This window comes from Epinephelus fuscoguttatus, linkage group LG7, assembly GCF_011397635.1.
Source record: "Epinephelus fuscoguttatus linkage group LG7, E.fuscoguttatus.final_Chr_v1".
Taxonomy (NCBI): Eukaryota; Metazoa; Chordata; class Actinopteri; order Perciformes; family Serranidae; genus Epinephelus; species Epinephelus fuscoguttatus.
The window spans coordinates 30,783,052-30,802,850 of record NC_064758.1 but is presented as its reverse complement, the minus strand read 5'-3'; the positions used below and the strand labels follow the sequence as shown (position 1 = coordinate 30,802,850).

The 19,799-nt window shown below is 43.1% G+C and overlaps 1 protein-coding gene across 2 annotated transcripts in view; it reads left to right on the top strand.

The window, feature by feature from the left end:
* Positions 1–95: 95 nt before the first annotated feature.
* Positions 96–19,799, top strand: part of fbln2 (fibulin 2) — a 33,773-nt gene continuing 14,069 nt past the window's right edge. Inside the window, exons 1-6 of one of the 2 annotated variants that reach the window (XM_049581281.1) lie at positions 96–220; positions 2,512–3,957; positions 14,473–14,587; positions 15,084–15,213; positions 17,172–17,373; positions 19,011–19,229. In XM_049581281.1, the coding sequence (XP_049437238.1) occupies positions 2,625–3,957; positions 14,473–14,587; positions 15,084–15,213; positions 17,172–17,373; positions 19,011–19,229 (1,999 nt within the window). In that variant the 5' untranslated portion in view covers positions 96–220; positions 2,512–2,624. Of the gene's footprint in view, positions 221–2,511; positions 3,958–14,472; positions 14,588–15,083; positions 15,214–17,171; positions 17,374–19,007; positions 19,230–19,799 lie in introns of both variants that reach the window. The other variant, XM_049581280.1, reaches the window with a different exon arrangement.

Here is a 19,799-nt window from a genome sequence, read left to right as displayed (position 1 = left end):
AAAGCAATTTCTCGTATCCTTGGTGATTATAATGCAGAAAGGGGAAGAGAAATCATTTCGAAAGTCTTGGAGGTGATTCTATGAAAGTTCGACACGCCCTCCCCCCCTCAGAAAAAAAAGAAGGGAGCGAGGGCGCTCCCAGCCTCCCAAGTCGGAGTCAGGACACAAACTTAACGCACAAGTTTCCTTTAGGAGCACAGCAGCGCTGCACAGACGCAAGGTAGGCAACATGATTTTCGTGGATAGAAACAATCAGTGTCAATGCAGGACATGATATTTGGAGCATTTTGGTTTCCACTGGAGAACATGTGAGCATAGAGGGAGAAATATTTAGGCTACAGCCTCTCTGTGATCAATACCGTCCTGTTTTAAAGAGTTGAGAGGTGATTTCTTGTTGCCTGCTGCTCCTGGTTTTATCATGGCACGACGCTTGGAATAAAGCTTTAATTGTGTTATGCTTTATTTAATGCGTGCCTTTACGACTGTGAAGTCCAAATTTTGGAGTCGGCTCTGAGTCTTGTTCAAAACGCTGCAACAGTTAAGAGCGTTGATCACAAATGCTGCTCAATGTGACAGCGAGTGTGTGCTTTTAAATACTTCTACGCAAAGTTGTCCGTCTCTCATTCACCTGTCATTGAAATGTTAAGTTATTGACGTTCGCTCGTGAGTTCGGGAATCAAAAGATTCCTGGGGAAAGTGTTTGCGCGTGCGTACGTGCGTGTCCGAGCGGTTTACAGCGAGCATAAAGGATAAAGGTCAGTTTTGGGGCTACTACTGGGATGACAAGATACACATTCACTGTTTGAAATGCTTTGTGGGACATTCCCCGCACTGATAGCTGAACAAACAACCCCAGACCACTTTTCACTCACAGGAAACAGCTCTTTATGGTCTTTGAAGTTACAGCTAGATGGGTTTTATTCTCCATCCATCAGATTTCCTCATCATCAAGTGGCCCCTATACCCCCCTTTCACTCTCTGGATTTAGAGTTTGGTGCTTTTAGGGCTGCGTTCAGCACACCATGGCAGAGGGCCATATGTGAAATGATTTTGTACCCACAGCACACAAAGACATCATTGAGTGAACAGAGCTGCAGAGCAGTTTGTGTTGTTCTGTGGTTTTGCCTGAGTTATGAAGGAAGACACAGCAACAGATGTTTATTCTGATGACCCTGAGATCATTGTGAAGGCTTCTAGCTTTTGTTTTTCATTATCTTCATATATATGCACTGCATTTTTTTGCTCAGCACATAGGCAGGAATTGGATTGCACAGTCAGGCAGATGCACTTGAAATAACCAGATTCGTGCATGTCTTTGTATTTTCTCAAAAGATCGGGGGTTGCAGGTCGTGCCTAAGTACTTGTGTGTTGCAGCAGGAGCTCAATACTTCCAAGGACACAAGTAGAGGCTGTTTCTGTTGGAGAAAAGTAATCTGTAAACACCTTCTATGCTTTGCTTTGTGTAGCTGCTCCTCCTCTTTTGGTGGAAATCTATTCCAAGGACATGTAGTTTGGGAAAAATGTGATAACAAAATAGGCTGTGGAAACTAAGAGCTCTGCTGAAAATTGGTTCGAAACATTTCAGCAGGAAATGTCTGGAGACAAGTTTGTCATGCAGACGCGATTTGGAGTTAATCTCTAATTCTGAACCAGACTTTTGTCACATAAGTCTCTTGCAACTGGCACAAAAGCAAGCGGCGTGGAATAACAGGAAAAGCAAAATAGAAAACACCTGGTTTTCAGTGTGCTCACTTATTTGAAGTCACATCGCTTGCTCAGAGGATCAAGCCTGTGACATTGTGACTTAGTGCTGCCACTCTGTCTCTGTACTGTATGAATGAAGAAAAGCCCCAGAAATCTCATCAAATCCATTCATCTTTACTTCATATGACTGTATTCATTACAGTATATCATATTTTCTTATGACAGCTCTTCTGCTGGTTTGTGCAGTATCAGCTCTGTGTTATCCCTGAAAGAGTTCATGTTCCACCAGCTATTATAGCCAGAAAAATGAACAATGGACTCAAATGACTGTACAGTATTTGCATAACATCCCCACCACATTCCGGGGAAGCAAAACATTTTATGAGAATACACTGACATATGCTGCAAATAGATAACTCAGACAAGCAGTTCTCAACGCAGTTAGCACACTGTTTTTGCAAGACAGACTATAACATTGTCATAGAAAGGAGGTTTGTTATTTCAGTTGCCGATTTTGTTGAGTTATTTTCATACATATTTCCCTCAGTCAATCTTACCTTTGGCCAAATTTCCACATTCAATCAAATATAAACCACAGCTTTCATCCCCTGTGGTGCCAAAAAGAGTAGGCATGGAAAAAATGTATATTTGGCAGGAGGCCAAATTAAAGCAGACAGGTTATTAAGTGAAAACATGTGTTTTTGATACTAGCCGTGAAAACAAACCAAAAATAATGGGATACTGATTGTTATCGAGCTGAATGCCAGACTACTTGAACATGTCATTAACCACTGTTTACTCTCACAGGCTAAAGGACACAAGAGTCTTTCTCATCTGGGATAAGATCTAGCCTGAAGAGACGCTTTTTCTTTGAAGAACTGACTTACAATTTTATTTTTTTGTACTTTTTTAAATGCAAAATGAACATTCAGAGAGCAACGTTGTTTTTAAGTTGGATGTTTCTGTGCATGGACATGTGTCTAAGCCAGAAAGACTGCACAGGCGTGGACTGTCCTGATCTGCAGAGCTGCATTGAGTCAGTTTTAAAGAAGGGCGCCTGCTGTCCCACCTGTGTACAAAAGGGCTGCACCTGTGAGGGTTACCAGTACTACGACTGCGTCCAAGCAGGCTTCCAGAAAGGGAAAGTCCCAGAGAGGGAATCTTACTTTGTGGATTTCGGAAGCACTGAATGCTCCTGTCCCGAGGGAGGTGGCAAAATAAGCTGTCATTTTATTCCATGCCCCGAGATTTCCCCCAACTGCATTGATAGTTCACAACCTGCAGACGGTTGTCCAATATGCAGACGAATTGGCTGTACCCATGGCACCAAGAAGTACGAGGCGGGGCACTCGTTTCAGATGGACCGGTGTCAGGTTTGCCACTGTCCAAATGATGGTGGAAAGTTAATGTGTTCACCTATCCCAGGCTGTGACCTTCGCAGTTCCAACAATCCCATGTGGGTTACCACCACTGAGAACAACAGCCCTTTGAGAGACATTAGCAGCCGTCCTGACAGCCGACAAACAAGTCCTGTGGAACCATTTTCCAAGCTGGCACTGGGGAACACTCTACCACTGTATAAGCCGGACCCACCCAGTTTTGGCACAGGGGATTATGACTACACACTGGCAGGGCCGACGTCTTCCACTATCCAAGATCTGGCCCAACCACTGGAATCTACTACAGTACCACCAGTTTACCCAGAGTCAAGCTCCACTTCCTTCGGCTCCCATGATGACAGGAGACATGAGCTGAGGGAGACACAAAAAAGCTCTGATTCAGTGAGCAGTGAGGCTGAGGTCACACAGAACACGGATCCAACCACCACAGGGCTTCAGAGCGAAACATCAACATCGTTGACGACAACCACACAAGGAGTGACCACAGAGAACCAGCTGCAACAGGAAGTTAGTGAAAGGACCATTAGACATAACAATGACAGACACAGAGTGGCACAAGACACTTTAAAAGACACCGCCCGTGCAAACGAGGAAGACAGGCGCTCTGACCGTCACAAACATAGTCAAGGCACTCGCACAGGGAGTCATGGTGGCCCCCATTCTGCTGGCCGAAAGGAGCAGGAAAAGGTGTCTGCAGAGTATAGGCAGCCGCTTGGTAAAGAGGAGCAGGTCTCACATCCCACAACAGAGTTCAGTCCCACCAGCAGAACTCCAATCAGGATGAGGGAGGATGGACAGCAAAGACAATCCCAAACCCTCAACAACTACCAGGATGCGAGGGGAGACTCTGAAGGTACGTTAGCATATTTTAAAGTAATCTTTTATGCTCAACAGTATCTTTACTTTTCCTGAAAGGTGATTGAAAGCAGTTGAATTGAAGAAACCAGAAACTTTTTTTCACGTCATCCAATGCCCACATCAAAACACATCACAGTCTGATGATTTATAGCCTAGTAATGACAATGTTAAGCCACTCTATCTCAAAAGACATCTTCCTTTTCCTTCTCTCACATCCTGTCTTTTGAAGAGGAATTCACAATCGCTCTTTTGGAGCTGGCGGCGGTCCAGGAAAAACAATTGTTCATGGAAAGTCTGTTTTCCCTGGATAGCATTTATCTACCTTACTCAGGAGAGAAAAGCACTATACTTAGCATATGCTCATTTTCATGCATTCACGTTGAGAGAATACTATATTTATTTCTCTAGAGGTTTGTAAGTAGCGAGTAATACTCAGCCTGGCACCATATTACATGGTTATGTTTCTAATATATCTAATAAATCCCCTAAGAGCTGCTGGAATTGCAATTTCTCTACCTACTTTGCTCTGCTGAGAGCTCCAGGGTTTGTGCATCCTGCCTGTGTCCTTCATGTGATTATCAGCATGTTCTCAAACGCATCAGCCCCCCTTCAGGGCATATAGGTCAATCTACTGCAGGCAGCAGGAGGGAAAGTAGATGATGAAGTGATTACAAGGATGTCTAAAAGATGGATTCAATTGCTCTGGAAATATGAGAAAAATATCATTTTTTGGAAATATGATGTTAGGTTACATTGATACAATAGATTTAAAACATTTGCTCTGTAATCTTAATCTCATACAACACCATTTAATAATCAAAATTTGAATTGCTTTATCTTTAAAAGAGCTGAATGCGACATTCAAAACATTGATATAGCAGCAAAACACGATTTGTTACTTAAAGATATAGTGGAGTAATGGCTGCCAGAGCAGATAATGAAGCCAAGCTCTCACGTTGTGGTAGCTGCGACAGCCGTGTGTGCATGTTGGCATGTGAGTCCCTGTGACTGTGTCCCTGCACTGCCCTTATACCATAGATGTATTAAGAGACCTGGATAGGGCATTGAAGATGGACTCCTGTTCATTCAAAGCTGCTCAGTGGCACATGAAGCCAAAAAAGCCCTATTTGTGCAGTTTGAAATTACACAGATCTTTCACATAATGGGCCCCATTGAGCAGGCGCACTAGAGACATACAGCAGCTGATCACAGCCGGGTGCATCTGAGTGGCTAATTTCCATTAGCCAAAAGGTTAACTTCTGGTTTAGCAATTCACTAACTTGAATGAGGATGAAATGATTTATCTTGTGGCTCTTCTGGACTTTCGAAATGTTTTCCGACTGAATTAATCAAATCATGATAGTGAAATAAGTCATTTTGCAGGGGGCTGTGAATCTCACTGTCCACTGACCTACAGACATCTCTTTCCCAGTGTAACTCTATGAGAAAAGGTCTTTTTGGGCCCCATGGCATCACGTGATGGACCCGGAGGATGTAGTTCCACTTTTGACCACTATGTAAAATTGGCTTCAAAGCCCTGTGCACTTCCTGGAGGCCTGGCTCACATGGTCACTGATATCTGGACCCAGTTTTTTATTTTCTAGGATGGCGAAGGGATGGCTGATTGGCTAGTACCTATGCCTTTATTGGCTGGGTTGGTTAGCTTAAGGCAGGAGTGAGATTGGTTAGGGTAAGAATATCAGGAACAAGGCAGAACTGTGGCAGAACAAGGCAGAGTACAGTGGGTCATGCCTTCACCATCCTAGGAGAAAAAAATGTGCTATTTGAGTGGCGTTGTCATGTGAACGTAGCATCCACCCTACTCTGCCTTATTCTGCCTCTGATTAGCTTACTCTGACATTCTTACCCTAACCCGAACCAGCCTCACTCTTCTTGCCTAAACCTAGTCAACATAATAAATGGAAGCAACAAGTCCTAGCCACTCAGAGGGAGAGTAGGGCGAGTCATGTTTTGGCCATCCTGAAAAAAGGCCTCTGGTTTCCTAATTAAGCTGTATGAAAATAATGGACATAGCTGCTGCGGTCGACCATTGGTTTGTGGAACGTTTTGAAGCCTTAAGTGTGGCATTTCTGCCGTCACCATCTTGGTTTTTTGGAACCAGAGGTGACTTATAATTGACCAAGAGGCTGGCGCTGTGGAGGAGCGAGGGGTGGATCTGCCTGAGAACCTTAGGTCACTATCTGCAGACAGCTTGTTACTCAAAGCAGCCCGCCCTTACTTATGCATAACTTTAAGCTTTAATGAAATGTAAACAAGTGAGTTATATAAAATGTCACCCTCTGTACAGTTGTCATGAACACAGAAATTAGCTACAGAGACCAAAACCATTTTTGTACCAGGCTGTAAACATGTTTATTTATGCTGTAGAACTGAGCATTTTAACATGGGAGTCTATGAGAAGTGACTCACATTTGGAGCCAGCTTCAAGTGGCCATTAGAGGAACTACAGTTTTTGGCACTTCCGTGTTCATTTTTCAGCCTGGAGGTTGCCACTTGGTTTCAGCCCAGTTACCAATATTAGCTTTGTCAGCACTTCTGCCATTGTTCATAGTGTTTAATACATTAACACCATTAGCTGTTAGGTGTCTGCTCAGCCACTTCCATGTTGAGAACTGCCCCAGACTCTGAAGGTCTACAGCTCCTTTAATTAATCAGATTTTATGCAGTTCCATATGTGTTAACGATTAATAAACTTCCAGCCAAGGAAAACCTAATTACATCATAATTCCCTGTACTTTACGGCTTTATGGCACAGAGTAGTCTCACTATATTATTAGATGTCCCTATGAAGTAAGTGAACTAAATTATTAAGTAGTGAAATTTAAAAGCCATGCCACTTCATCCCCACTCCAGTGACTGAAGCACTGGGGAAATTGGTTCAGGATTCTGAGAACTCTGTCATATTATTGGTGTTTTGTCCAGCAAACTGCAGTCTGGAGGTGTGCAGTTAACCTACTTTACAACACTATGATTTTTGTTGAGACCTGCCAGGGCTTTTCTTTCCATCAGCACCTGGCCTCCATAGGTATGTATAGTATATGCCGAGTGCATCTGTGAGGTGCTTCTTTGGGAGTGAACTCCAGATGTATACTTGTCAAGTTCTTTAACCAGCATAAAGTTGGGGAGTATAGGTTAGAAGTTGTTGTTAAAGAGGACTACAGACTCGGGTCAAGTCTGGGTAAAATGTGAAACTGTGTGTGAAGCTTCTGTGAGCCAATAAAGAAACTCTTTTATTTGTTCAGGGGAAAAAACAGATATTTGCTTTGACAGATTTTCCACAACGTCCTTAAGTGCATTAGGATGAAGGCCAGCATTTCAATTGTGAATTATAGCTTCACGGAAGAGAGTTTGACTTGAAAGTCAAACTCGGGATGTGTTTTCCTCCTGGGATCAGAAGCTCAAACTGGTCTGGCTACTCGATTGAATGACGCTGTGAAGGTTCACTGGTGAAGGTTATTGGACTAAGGGAAGATTTCCAGAGTGGTGACATGTTAAAACACAGACAGGGAAAAAAAACAGCTGATAAGAGCCATGACTAATCTCTGTTATCAATGTCATTAGCAGAAGATGCCAAAGTTATTTGGAGAGGAAAAGACATGAATAACAAATAACACAACCATTTTTCTTGAAACATAAATGGGCTGCCTTTGCAGAGGAACACAGCCCAAGATAAATGTTTTTTTTTTCTTCAAGTCAATAACTCCAGCTCATTTGCCCTCTCTCTTTCCAAGCAGACGCAGTCTGTGCTCAGAAGGGGGATGGGATTTGTTCAGGCTTTCTGATGCTGGGCTGGACCTGGTATAGGATTTCTTGGGGGGGTTGTACCTGTGAGCGGCATAATACCCATGTGATGAATGAGACCACTGTTGTGGCTTGATTGCCAGACGCTACTCACCGCTCCCTCATGAGCCGGTGTGATTACCCGTCTCCCGTGAGGCTGCTGGTTTCCCAATCTTCCCAGTAATCACCTCATCTGAAGCACACCTCCACACATTCTGCTCTCAGTAACTTCCCACTTTACCAAGCACAGACCATAATATTGAACTAAACTAGAAAAAATGTTAGACATGGATAAACTGATGAAACCGAAGCACAAAAATCATCTGAGGTGAAATGGAATAACCGAAGAAGTGCTTGTTTTCTATCAGCAGCACTGTCACAACATGCTGCATATGGGAGTGGGTTGAGCAGATGTGTAATTTTCCTTAGGATGAAAAAGAGGGCGAATTCCACAGCTGGTCATGTGAGAGTTCATTCCTACTGTACCACTACTGTGGAGATCAGTCTGAAGAGGATAGCTCACTCCGCTTAATCTAGGGTGCCTTCCAGGTCATTTCCAGGAATTTTGGCGAATCTCCCTTCCACAACATGTCCTTACTGAAAAACTGCCTGATCCACATGTCACCCGTGCTTATAAATAACAAAAACATCTGCTCCAAATGCAGAAAACCCACTCATAAAAGAGACCCGCTGTCTAAGTAGAGAGTGATTGGTGATAAATTGTAACACAAAAACACATCTGCCTCTTTCTGTCATTAACATGCAAAGTGCAGCTGTATACACATGTTTTTAGACTTACAATACAAGCAGTCAAGTTTTCTCTGGAAAAAGTCTTTTTGGGCCCCATGACATCACGTGATGGACCTGGAGGGTGTAGTTCCACTTTTGACCACTATGCGAAATTGGCTTCATAGCCCTGTGCACTTCCTTTGGGCTGGGCTCATACAGCCACTGATACTGGGAGCCGATTTTTTTATTTCCTAGGTTGGTGAAGGTATGGCCTGTCCTACTCTTCCTCTGATTGGTTAGTACCTGTGCCTCTGTTGGTTGGGTTGGTTAGCTCTAGGCATGAGGAGTGAGATTAGTTAGGGTTAGGGTAAGAATATCAGGATAAGCCATTCTGAGGCAGAACAAGGCAGAGTAGAGTGGGTCATGCCTTCACCATCCTTAATCTTGATCTTCCCTGAAGCTACAAATAATTTTTCTTGAGCCTCCCTGAGTAACTATCCCACCACCATGAATAACCATATTTTTCTCACAGTCACACCAAATGTAGGTACTATTGGAGCCAATGTAGTTAAAGAGTACAGTGGGTCGTGCCTTCACCATCCTAGGTGAAAACTTGCTATTGGAATGGCATTGTCGTGTGAACATAGCACCCACCGTACTCTTTCTCTGATTGGCTTACTGTGACATTCTTACCCTAACCCTAACCAGTCTCACTCCTCTTGCCTAAACCTAACCAACCCAGCCAATGAAGGCAATGAGTACTAGCCAATCAGAAGTAGAGTATGGTCGGTCAGGGCTTTGTCATTCTAAGAAACAAATTGGCCCTTGGTTCCCCCCATAGACAATATGCAAACAGTGGACATAGCTGCTGTGGTCACCCATTGGTTTGTGGACCATTCTGAAACCTTGAGTGTGGCATTTCTGCCGTCACCATCTTGGCTTTTTTGGACCCAGAAGTGACCATAATTGAGCCAGAGGCTGGTGCTGTTGAGGAGTGAGGGATGGATGTGACTGAGAACCTGAGGACACTATCCCTTAAAGCTGGCATGCCCTTAATTATGTGTAACTTTAAGCCTTAATAAAATGTAAATAAGTGAGTTCAAGAAATGTCACTCCTTGTATAGTTGTCATGAACACAGAAATTAGCCCAAGCGACTAAAACCATTTCTTGTACCACACTGTAAACATGTTTATTTCTGCTGTAAAGTTAAGCATGTTAACATGAGGGTCTAAAGGAAGTGACTCAAATATCCTCCCCAAGGCCAACACAGAAGTCCCTAATGATAGTAAAATAATTATAAAATATTAATTATAAAATTATTTGACAAGCCTCCCCTATTGTTCACCACATCCTCCACCTTCATTAATAAAGAACAGTCTCTAATGGGACTTGTGAAAATCAGCCAATTAGGTAATAATATTCCTCAGGCTTATTTTTGTCCATCAGGTCCAAAATCAGGATTTGGATGGATATCCTCTCTGGCAAGGAAAGAGCAGATTTCCTGTGTTCTGCTGTGTGAACACACCTTGGAATATATAAGGCATAATAAGGCAATGGGAAACAGGTTCACATTACAGGACTGTGGAGAGTATTTGGTCAGAGGCGTGCGGTCGAATACACTTAGCCAATTGAATATGCAAAAAGAATCTCTAAAGCTGATGTTGCCTAGCAAGGACTTTACAAAACATGCAGGCTTTGGTGTGTCAAGGACATGTGTGGCATCTTTGGGAAACACAAGCTTTAAGTCGCAGTAATTCAATGCACCATTAGCAATAAATCCAAAGCAGTGTGCATGTTTCATTCAGGTTATCTAACCACAAGGAGGTGTAATTGGATTGGAGGTTACTGTGTAGAACCATCAAAGACTGAGGCAAGCCCTCAGGGCTCGCATCAACTAACCTTAACCCCGATTAAGACTACAAAAAGATGGATCACATGGATGCTGGCTCACAGTCTCGGGGAGATTAAGACATAAGTTGTCAATAATTGAATCCTGAATTGGCCGTTTTGGAAATGAAGTCATAGTGACAGCAGGAGATCCCTCCCTGTTATGTCACATCCAGCTGTTTTTGGACAGTGATTATGTGTTTCAAAAGACACGATATGTCTGCAAGTACTCATGCTGAAGGTGAGAAGTGTGTCACTCCCTCCTGAGCTCAACAGGGGCCTGTAAGCTCACTTACATACACACACGCAAACACGGACATGCTTTTAAGCTTTCAGCATCAATCATCTGACATGTACAATGAGAACATGAGTTTGTGTGTCATGGACCTCTGGCATGTGCTGCTGTTGACATTGCTGGCCATGTTCTCTGCAGCCCACCTGTATTGTAAATCACTGCCAAGTCCACAAAGGGAAAGACATATGAGCCTTGATTAGTGGCGGCGCACTGCCGTATGACGCCTCCAGACGTGTTGAGAGTTGCCCTTTTTGGTTGTTATTCTAGCTCCATATTTTCAAAGGGTGTGATGTCACCGGTTTTGGATTTGGACAGCGGCAGGCATCTTGTGTTAATGCTAGTCTAATAGAAAGAGATAATGACAGGCCTGGAACAGGGAGATGCTCCTCAGCCACCTTTCAAGTGTGTATTTTAGATCTCCATTGTGAAAACGCGATAAATCAACTTCGCGAATTATTGCACAGCTGAATGGAACAAGTTGCGATACAGTCTTAATTAGAAGGTCTGTCAAAGAGGCAGGAAGAGACCTGGTTAGGCTTGGGTAGAGCTCGGCTGAAATAGTTCGTCATTGTTTTCAGCCCCAGTAGTTATTTTGGTGAAACAAAGTCTCCCTCCAAAGTCATTTCATCCCCTAAATCCTGTGTAAACATGAACTGTATGTATTTTAACTCTGTATACATTCCACATTCTGGATGGACACATGGAGCAAATTTGTGCAATGCTCATGATGGGTGAACAGATTCCTCCTGGAGAAAATGAAAAGGAGGCAAAAGAAGGAGGATGAACAATTATGCCCTCTGTCTTTTAATGTACATTCAGACATGTTCAAAGGGACTTGTTTAACTGCTGGCACAGATACTGTAGCTATGTATCAAAGAGCCATTGTGCCTTTCAAGGTTTCGGATTTTCAACTTTCTAAACCTTTAAATTATGCACAGTGCAGCGGCCACTTGCTCTATTCGGAATAGTTGCTTTGGTCTTATTATGGATAGGTAAGGCAAGGAGAGGTTTTTCAACAAAAATAAAGCGGATGTCGAAGTAGAAATGCGAGAATGACCTTGGGCTCTCTCAGATGTCTGTGCCGAGCTTCATGCTATTTAGAATTGCAATAAGGTTTTTGCTTGGTCTCTCCTCTGTGTGACCTACACCCTCATTTAAGGTTTATGTTGGAGCAGATCATGGTATGAGAGACCAATTAAAGCCTTTAGAAGACTGTTCACATCCATTTTAGCCACGATAGTGTGGCTCTAGGGATGGCGATGTCAGTCTGTCCGTGCCTGTCGATCAGTCGGCCCACCACTTTTATCTAGACTGAAATATCTCAGTAAATATATGGTGGATTTCCATTAAATTTTGAACAGATGTTCGTGATTTCCTACTGACCTTGGTGATCCCCTGACCTTCTCTCATGTGCTACCAGAAGGTTTTCATTTGTTGTTTTGGTGAACTGTCTTGACAAATACTGGATGGACCTGAGGTGCCACTTGTTGCTATGCAACAAGTAGTTTTCGTTTCGTTGCCATCCCTAAACTGACAAATGCTCTCCTAGCAGCCTCCTAGTATTGTAATAAATGGAAGCCGTTGAAAGTGAAAGTATTGAGAGTACCTTGAACAACATTGATCTCTTGCAATCATCACACCACTTCTTTACATACAGCAAACGAACAAAAATATACTACGAACGACAGCAGCACTCAGGGAGCCCGATTGAGCCTAGGAAACTGTTGCCTTTAAAAATTGGTTGGAGTTGTGCAAAGTTTGCGTCGTGTTTAGTTAGAAAGAAGTGTGATACCTAGACATGCTGTAAATGAGCGAAACATCAGATTGTTTCAGTTCGTCCCAATGAAGATGTGCTAACCTGCTTCGTGCATCAGGGAGCAGGCGAAGCAACTTGTCTTTTGCTTAAAAAGCTGCTCGCCCAAGTTGGTTCAAAGTATGGGCATGATGGGACAATCATCATGCCAATCAGTCAAAGTGTTTTTAGCCCTGAATATCACCTCCTCCAAGCTGGATGTGTTGCGAACAAGCAAGTAAGCAACCAACAGATTGTTTCAGTGTTTCCCAGTGAAGATGTCCCAACTTGCTCCGTGCATCAGTGAACAGGCTAAGCAATGTGTTGCTTGTTTAAAAATAACGCTCACCCTTGCTCTATTTTGGCAAAGCTTTGCACACCTTCAAAGCTATTTTCAGAGCAACAGCAAGCCTTTGCTCAGGACTCGACAGGCTCCCTGAATGTCGTTGTCACTCGTCAACACTTTATTGCGCTCCGTCCGTTTGCTCACTCGCTGTATGTCAGGAAACAGTATCAAAATGTCAAAATGTTTAATTTGTCCAATGCTTTGGTTTATGACTAAATACATGGAAAACTAATATGGTCTTTTGAGAAAGCAGTGGTCAAAATTGAACATCAAACATACTAGGACCATCTTGCAATAGGATTACACCGGCTGCGGGGCGACGGTGCCTCAGCCCATAGGAACTTGGGTTGGGAATCGAAGGGTCACCCATTCAAGTCTCTGTTCTGACCAAATATGGAGTGTGGATTGCTAGCTGGAGAGGTTCCAGTTTGCCTCCTGGGCACTATTAAGGTACCCTTGAATAAGGCACCGAACCCCCAACTCCTTAGGGCGCCTGTCCATTGGCAGTCCCCTCACTCTGACACCTCTCCATTTATTGCATATAGGTATAGGTCCTGTTTGTGCATGTGTGTGTATTTCAGGCCTGTGTGTATATGACAATAGAGTGAAAAATTGGATTTCCCCTGAAGGATTAATAAAGTATATCTTCTTCTTCTTCTTCTTCTTATACAGTGGGGGGCCAGGGGTGTTGAGTGGAGCAGGCAAGGGCCCCTCTAACCCTCGACTTTCAGACTAAACCCATTTTCAAACTTGGCATTTATTTTAATCCTAGCAACACATCTGTTAAGTTTTGTGATTGCATCTTGTGGCGACGTCATCGCGTTGAAAAAATCGGTCCACAGACCGACAGGCAGATATAAACACCTGGCAAAGTACTCACAACAGCGTCTGTGTTAGTTCCCACCACAGTAGGTGCCACCAGCACCACATTTTGCCATGATGACTCACACAAACACAGATTCACAAAGTGAGAACAATACCAGCCGTTATGACATTGTCGCAGCTGGTAAACACTCAGTGCTCTGCAAAAAAATTGTGTTTGGTGAATATCCAGAGAAGAAGTATTTTCTGCTGTATGATGTGACTGTTAAGACATGCATGTCATGAGTGTTCAGCAGCGCAGGAGCCCACAAATCAAAGCTGGAATGTGCTGCCCTGTTATTGAAGGAACACGTATACATTTTTTCCTATAAACCGGGAAATGTGTTTTTGCTCTTTCTCTTCCTTGACCCAGTTTGTAATGAAGTGCTAATGTGTTAGTCTTTCACTCTGCTCCAGCTCTGATTAGCCAGGATGTAACAGAAAAGGACAATTTTACTCTGAAGGTAATTTTATAGAGTTTTGGGTTACATACTTCTCTCTGCCAATGAAAGTAAGAGTGGAGTCGAGGAGTCTGAAAAGAAAAACACAGATTGTACTTGCTATTCTCAGTGTGTAGTCTACACTCTAAGTCTATTCCTGAGACAAGTGTTCCACCAAAGATGAAATCCTGTAACTAGGTTTTACAGCATCTCACTAATGGGATTGTATGATGGTAAATGTTAACCATCCTCTTCCAGCTGAATTCACATTGTGACCGTTATTTTATGTGCTTCCTCTGAAACACTGGCTGCACTGAGTGGGATAAATCTGGAACTGGGTGTTTGTGTTTCATTATAGTGTCTGCCAAGGAGCTGGTGAAGACCTGCTGCGAGACAGGGGAGAAATGGGCTTCAACTAATGGTCACTGCAACAACATGGAGCCTCCCACAAAAGATAGACACTCCATCTGCTGGTAAGGCCATTATTAAACTCCCACTCACATCATTTAGCTTAATTCTTATAATTAAATACATCACACTGTAAATCATCTTAAATTGTCTTCTGTGGAAAGGTAGCTGACTGTTTAGCCACTTCATTTGACTCAGCAACAAAGAGTGAACATGACGATGGATTAATGAAGTGACATTATTAAAATGTGCAAAAGATATAATGGCAGAGTCATAATGTGATGTTATGGGTGTTTTCTTGAAAGATCAATCACATTTAAGTTCATTTTTCTTTGCAAACACTTGATGGTCCTTGGACCTTTGACTGGTTGTAAATTATTAAGTTTTCAATTTCGATTTCTTCCCTCTAATTAAATTTACAGAAACTTGAAAACACAGTTCAGTCAGCTCTGTAGCTGCACTTGTGGGAAACACAGCCAACCCACTCATTGTTGCTGTAGGGCCGCAGTTGCAGTCCAAACACTCAAACATTCGTTTCTCCTTTGTGCTTTTCTCTGCCAGGACTGCCCAACAACAGTGCTGCCGTGGCTCCCTGAGAGAAAGTCGGTGTTTGGCTGGAATGACTGCAGCCAGAGCAGGAAATACGTGTCAAGAGGATGCCAGCGATAAATGTGGGATCGATTCCTACAAGGCAAGTATCTGTGACCAGATAGCCCCGTAAAGGGCAAACACAGTTCACTGGGTTCACAGTCAGACTTAATGACATTGTAAATTTCAAATTAGGCCTAATACAGTCTGAATTAGCAATTGATGAACGCATTAGCCCCAGTAGAATTGAAAACACGTGTAGTCTGTTGCCAGTGAGAGTGTCTCTGCAGTGTTGGAGTAACTTTATTCTCCATATCTCCTCCGAGCATTACTGCTGTGGTGCCAGTTCCCTGTTATTCAATTTCCTTATTTAATTTACACAAAATGATTTAGGGCTAATTACAAGCGAATATTCCCACAGTCCTAAAGCTTTGCTGCCTTCAAAGCAGACCTCAGCAATCGGAAATGTCAGATGTCAATTGTTTGGCCTCTCTGAAATTGTGAAGCATGGACTGATAATTGATGTGGTAAAACAGTAGCAATGGTAGACACGAGGCTATTGAGGCAGTCAGTGAGGGTCAAGTCACGGTGACTGTGAAACTCCATCATGTTTGCCCCGATTCCCAAAGCCACTTATTTGCCATTTGACCCGCGTGTTGAAGGATAGGCTACTTACTCACCTGCTCAGAGGCCCTTGAGCAGCATGGGGCTGTTATTGACTCTATACTGCAGGACGGCTGTTAGATATTGGCTTTCACCACCTTCCTGTAGGACCCCTGTAGATTTAATAATATTATGCCATCTACAAGCACAGTACATCACAGCGGTCATTACTTCTCTTTTATGTTTCGCAATGCCTCTGTGCACTCTAAGTGGTGATCTTGCTGGGAGCTACAGGGAGAAAGACTGTGAGCAAAGGCAGTTGCCCCCAAATTCATCTTTGTAACTATCAAAGTTAACTTAAGCAAGATTAAGAGTCCACAGCCACGCTAGACATGGATTTGTGCTTTGAGCTAAATGCTAACGTCAGCATGCTAACATCCTCACTATGACACTGTTGGCGTGCTGATGTTTAGTGCGTAATGTTTACCACATTCACCATGGTAGTTTAGCATGTTAGCATGTTCACCTTTGTAAATATGCAGCTGATAATGATGGCAATGTCATTGTAGGTATTTGGTCAAAAACTAAAGTACTGAACAGATTAAAAATTTGAGCTGATGATGACGCTAAAGGAAAAGGGCTGAAAAATGAAGCCAATGCTGAAGTGCCAAAAATTGACATTCCTTGAATGGCAACTGGCTCCAAAAACAAGTCAATTCCCACAGACCCCCCCATGTTAAAGTGCTCAACTTCACAGCAGAAAAACATGTTTACAGCAAGCTGAATTTTTATATAACTCAACCGTTTTTTAAGGCTTGAAGTTACTGATAATCAAGGCTGCGTGCTAGGTGTCACCTCAGCTAATTAATGTAGCTCAATCACCCTCACTCCTCCCAAGCTCCATCCTCTCGTGCAAATATGGCCACCTTGAGTCACATCTGGCTCCAACAATCCAAGATGGTGATGGCAAAAACCCAAGGCTTCAAAATGGGAGTCCACAAACCAATGGGTGAACTCACAATAGCTATGTCTATTATTTTATACAGTCTATGGTCATGGGATGACTACAGTGCAAATGTGACGGGAATGCATTCAGTAATGGTTGGGTAATTTCACTTGAAACCACAAAAGAAAAAATATTCTGATAATAAAGTGTAATCAAACCAAATTAGAAGCCTCATGGTGGCACTAGAGGAAACATATGGGAGTCAGTAATCCTCTGCGAACCACTGTGTCAGCACTAAAATGGCAATCCATGTGATAGTTATCAAGATATTTCAGTCTTGATCAAAGTAGCAGACCAACAGACTGGTATAGCCATCCTCAAAGCCATGCCGCTAGTGTGGCTATAAACAAACCTGGCATACATGGACCACTGACTGTAAACGTACAGCAGCTGCTCTACAGAGCTCCATGATCCATGACTACATGTGTAAAGTCTGACTGTGTGACCTGCAGGAGTGCTGCGACTGCTGCTCTCTGGGGCTGCGTTTCCGCCGTGAGGTGCATCGCTGCGAAGCCCACCTGCACCTGGGCTTCCACTGCAGACACATCTTTCTAAAATGCTGCGAGGGGGAGCAGAGCAGGACGGGGAATCAAGACGGCTGGCAGAGAGTCAGAGAGAGGCCCGCTCTGGACTCCAGTCCACCGCCAAAAAAAGGTACTGTCAACAATTATTTGCACGTACAAACACACACACACTCCAGAATGTGAATGCACTGTGTTCTCCGTGCCAAGAAAGGAGATGCCATTGGGCGGGGGCATGTAATACACACCAGTGTGCGGCCAGGGAAAAGCACTGATTTAAACCCAAGACAATACATTTTTGTTAAAAGAAAGCATTGCAGTAAGATTCCACAACCTTGCTGAAAGATGTCACGCCTCATTGGCCTACCAGAACAAAGTATAGCAGCCTAGTTCACCCCTGTGCTGTAATTTTAAGAGATCTATAGTGTCTGCCCGCCGGCCCACCTGCATTAAATCCTTTTTCAGTGAAGCACTGTGTTGTTGGTAGTATTCTTGTATTGATTTGCTTTGGCTACTACAAGGTGAAAAACCTGTTTGAAGAGTGACCTGCCTTGTGGTCACGGGTGATCGGGTGCTTTTCATTAGGATGTTTTTCTCTTTTATGGTTCATTACTTTTTATTACCACCACATAACAAACATTTTGTTCATCTTATTGAGGATTTGAAGCTGCTGTATAGAAAACATCAGAAATACAGCGAGACCCCCCCAAACTACAATACACTAATCCATGTAAAACCAAGATGGCAGCCATCTCTGCAAAGTCAGTCTGCAGCCGATCTTGACACAAAAGTGGACAAGGTGCAAAGCCTGATCACATATTGTGGTTGATTTATAATGTTTGTAGTTTGATATGGCAACAAACTTGACCAGTTTTTCCCAAGACACTGTTAATTAGAATGTACTTGTTTGAAGACATTGGGTTTTTATCATCAGCTCATTGAAGGACACTGGGACTTTGTCTTCGTCTAGACTATTGTCTCGTTTGAAGACTTTGGGACTTCATTGTCGTCTCATTTGAGGATTTTGGGACTTTATTATTGTTGACAGTGTTTAGCTTTCTATACTTATCAGGTCCAACTTATCCCAAATAGCTAGGAGAAATCAAAACTGCATACCAAACAAAAGTTCGGGTCTCAGGAGGATATCCAACATAATCATGAGCCAGTAATTCACATATAATTCACATATTTGGAAACACTGCAATCATGTGACCAATGTGCTGACAGGAGTAATGAATCAAAATGGAAGCCCTCCAGTAAAGAGGCAGGTTGGGGTGGTAGAAAGGTTACGAAACATAAAACTTCCCTCAGGACGTTCCCCAGGGGACTGCGGTTTGGGACTGTGTGAACTGTTTCTTTACCTAAACGTAACCGCAGTTCCTTAATGGCTTAAACCTGACATCTGTAACTTTATGTTAAGTATGTAATGTCATTCATGTATCCGAATGTCAACTGTGGGATATCATATCATAACCGTTGCATGAGGATAGGATAGACACCTATGGATCTAAGCAGAAGGATTGCAAGCTCCTTTAAGATATGAATAATGTGCTAATGTGGCAGTGATTGGTGCTGTGTATTTATCCCTGCAGAAATAACCGTTATAATAAAAACTACGAAAAGAAATCCTCCCCATTGTTGTGGCCATCATGTCTTTGCTGTAATTATTATCATTGAGGTGTTCTCCTTTAGGGAACGCTATAAAACCATGTTAAACTGTTTAATGCAGTGATTTATTTCATACAGAGTAACAATCGCTCTCTCCAGCAGTATCCGACAGCCCATACCCAAAAGAGGCCTTCTCCATTGCCGATGAGCGGGGTGGGGAGAATGCAGCGGAGGGTCCCGTTGAGGTGGAGGACATGGATGAGTGCCTGATATATGAGGGCAACATCTGTCACCACAGATGTGTCAACACGCCGGGCTCTTACCGGTGCGAGTGCTTCCCGGGATACGTGCTGCAAGAGGACGCTTTCACATGTGTGCAAGGTAAAGCCAAGACCGCTAATCTTTTTTTGTCACACAGTGCTGGCAGACATTTTAAGTGATGCCAGTACACAGGAAAGCGGTGCCATTTGCTCTTTGAAAATATGATTCACAGTCCGCGTTCCTGTCAGGAAGACCCCATTTGTCGTAATTTGTCTAACATTTGCAGTGTATTATTTTCCTGGTCTCTTTGAGTTCCTTCCTGTCTGCAAGCCCTGATACTGCCTAATAATAGTGATTTTAATCGCACACTAACATCCCTTTCCTGGACTGACAGCAATGCTCAACTAATCTGCAAAAAAGCTTTTCAGCTGAAGAAGAAAGAGGCATTTTCACTATTTGAAAAACACTCTTTGCACAAGCTGAGGGTTCGCTCAGATGTACAGTTAAGAAGTGTTTTCAGGTAAAGTTGTCTGCAAGGTTCCAGACTTTAATCAACACTGGCTTTCGCCAACACAAACCTGTCTCAACAGGATACTAATGCCAGAGCTCTCAGCAAATTACAGTGAGGGATGAGGCTCACTAATAAAACCAAATGTTTGTCTTCAGGCAATGTTTTTTCCTGTCTCACCT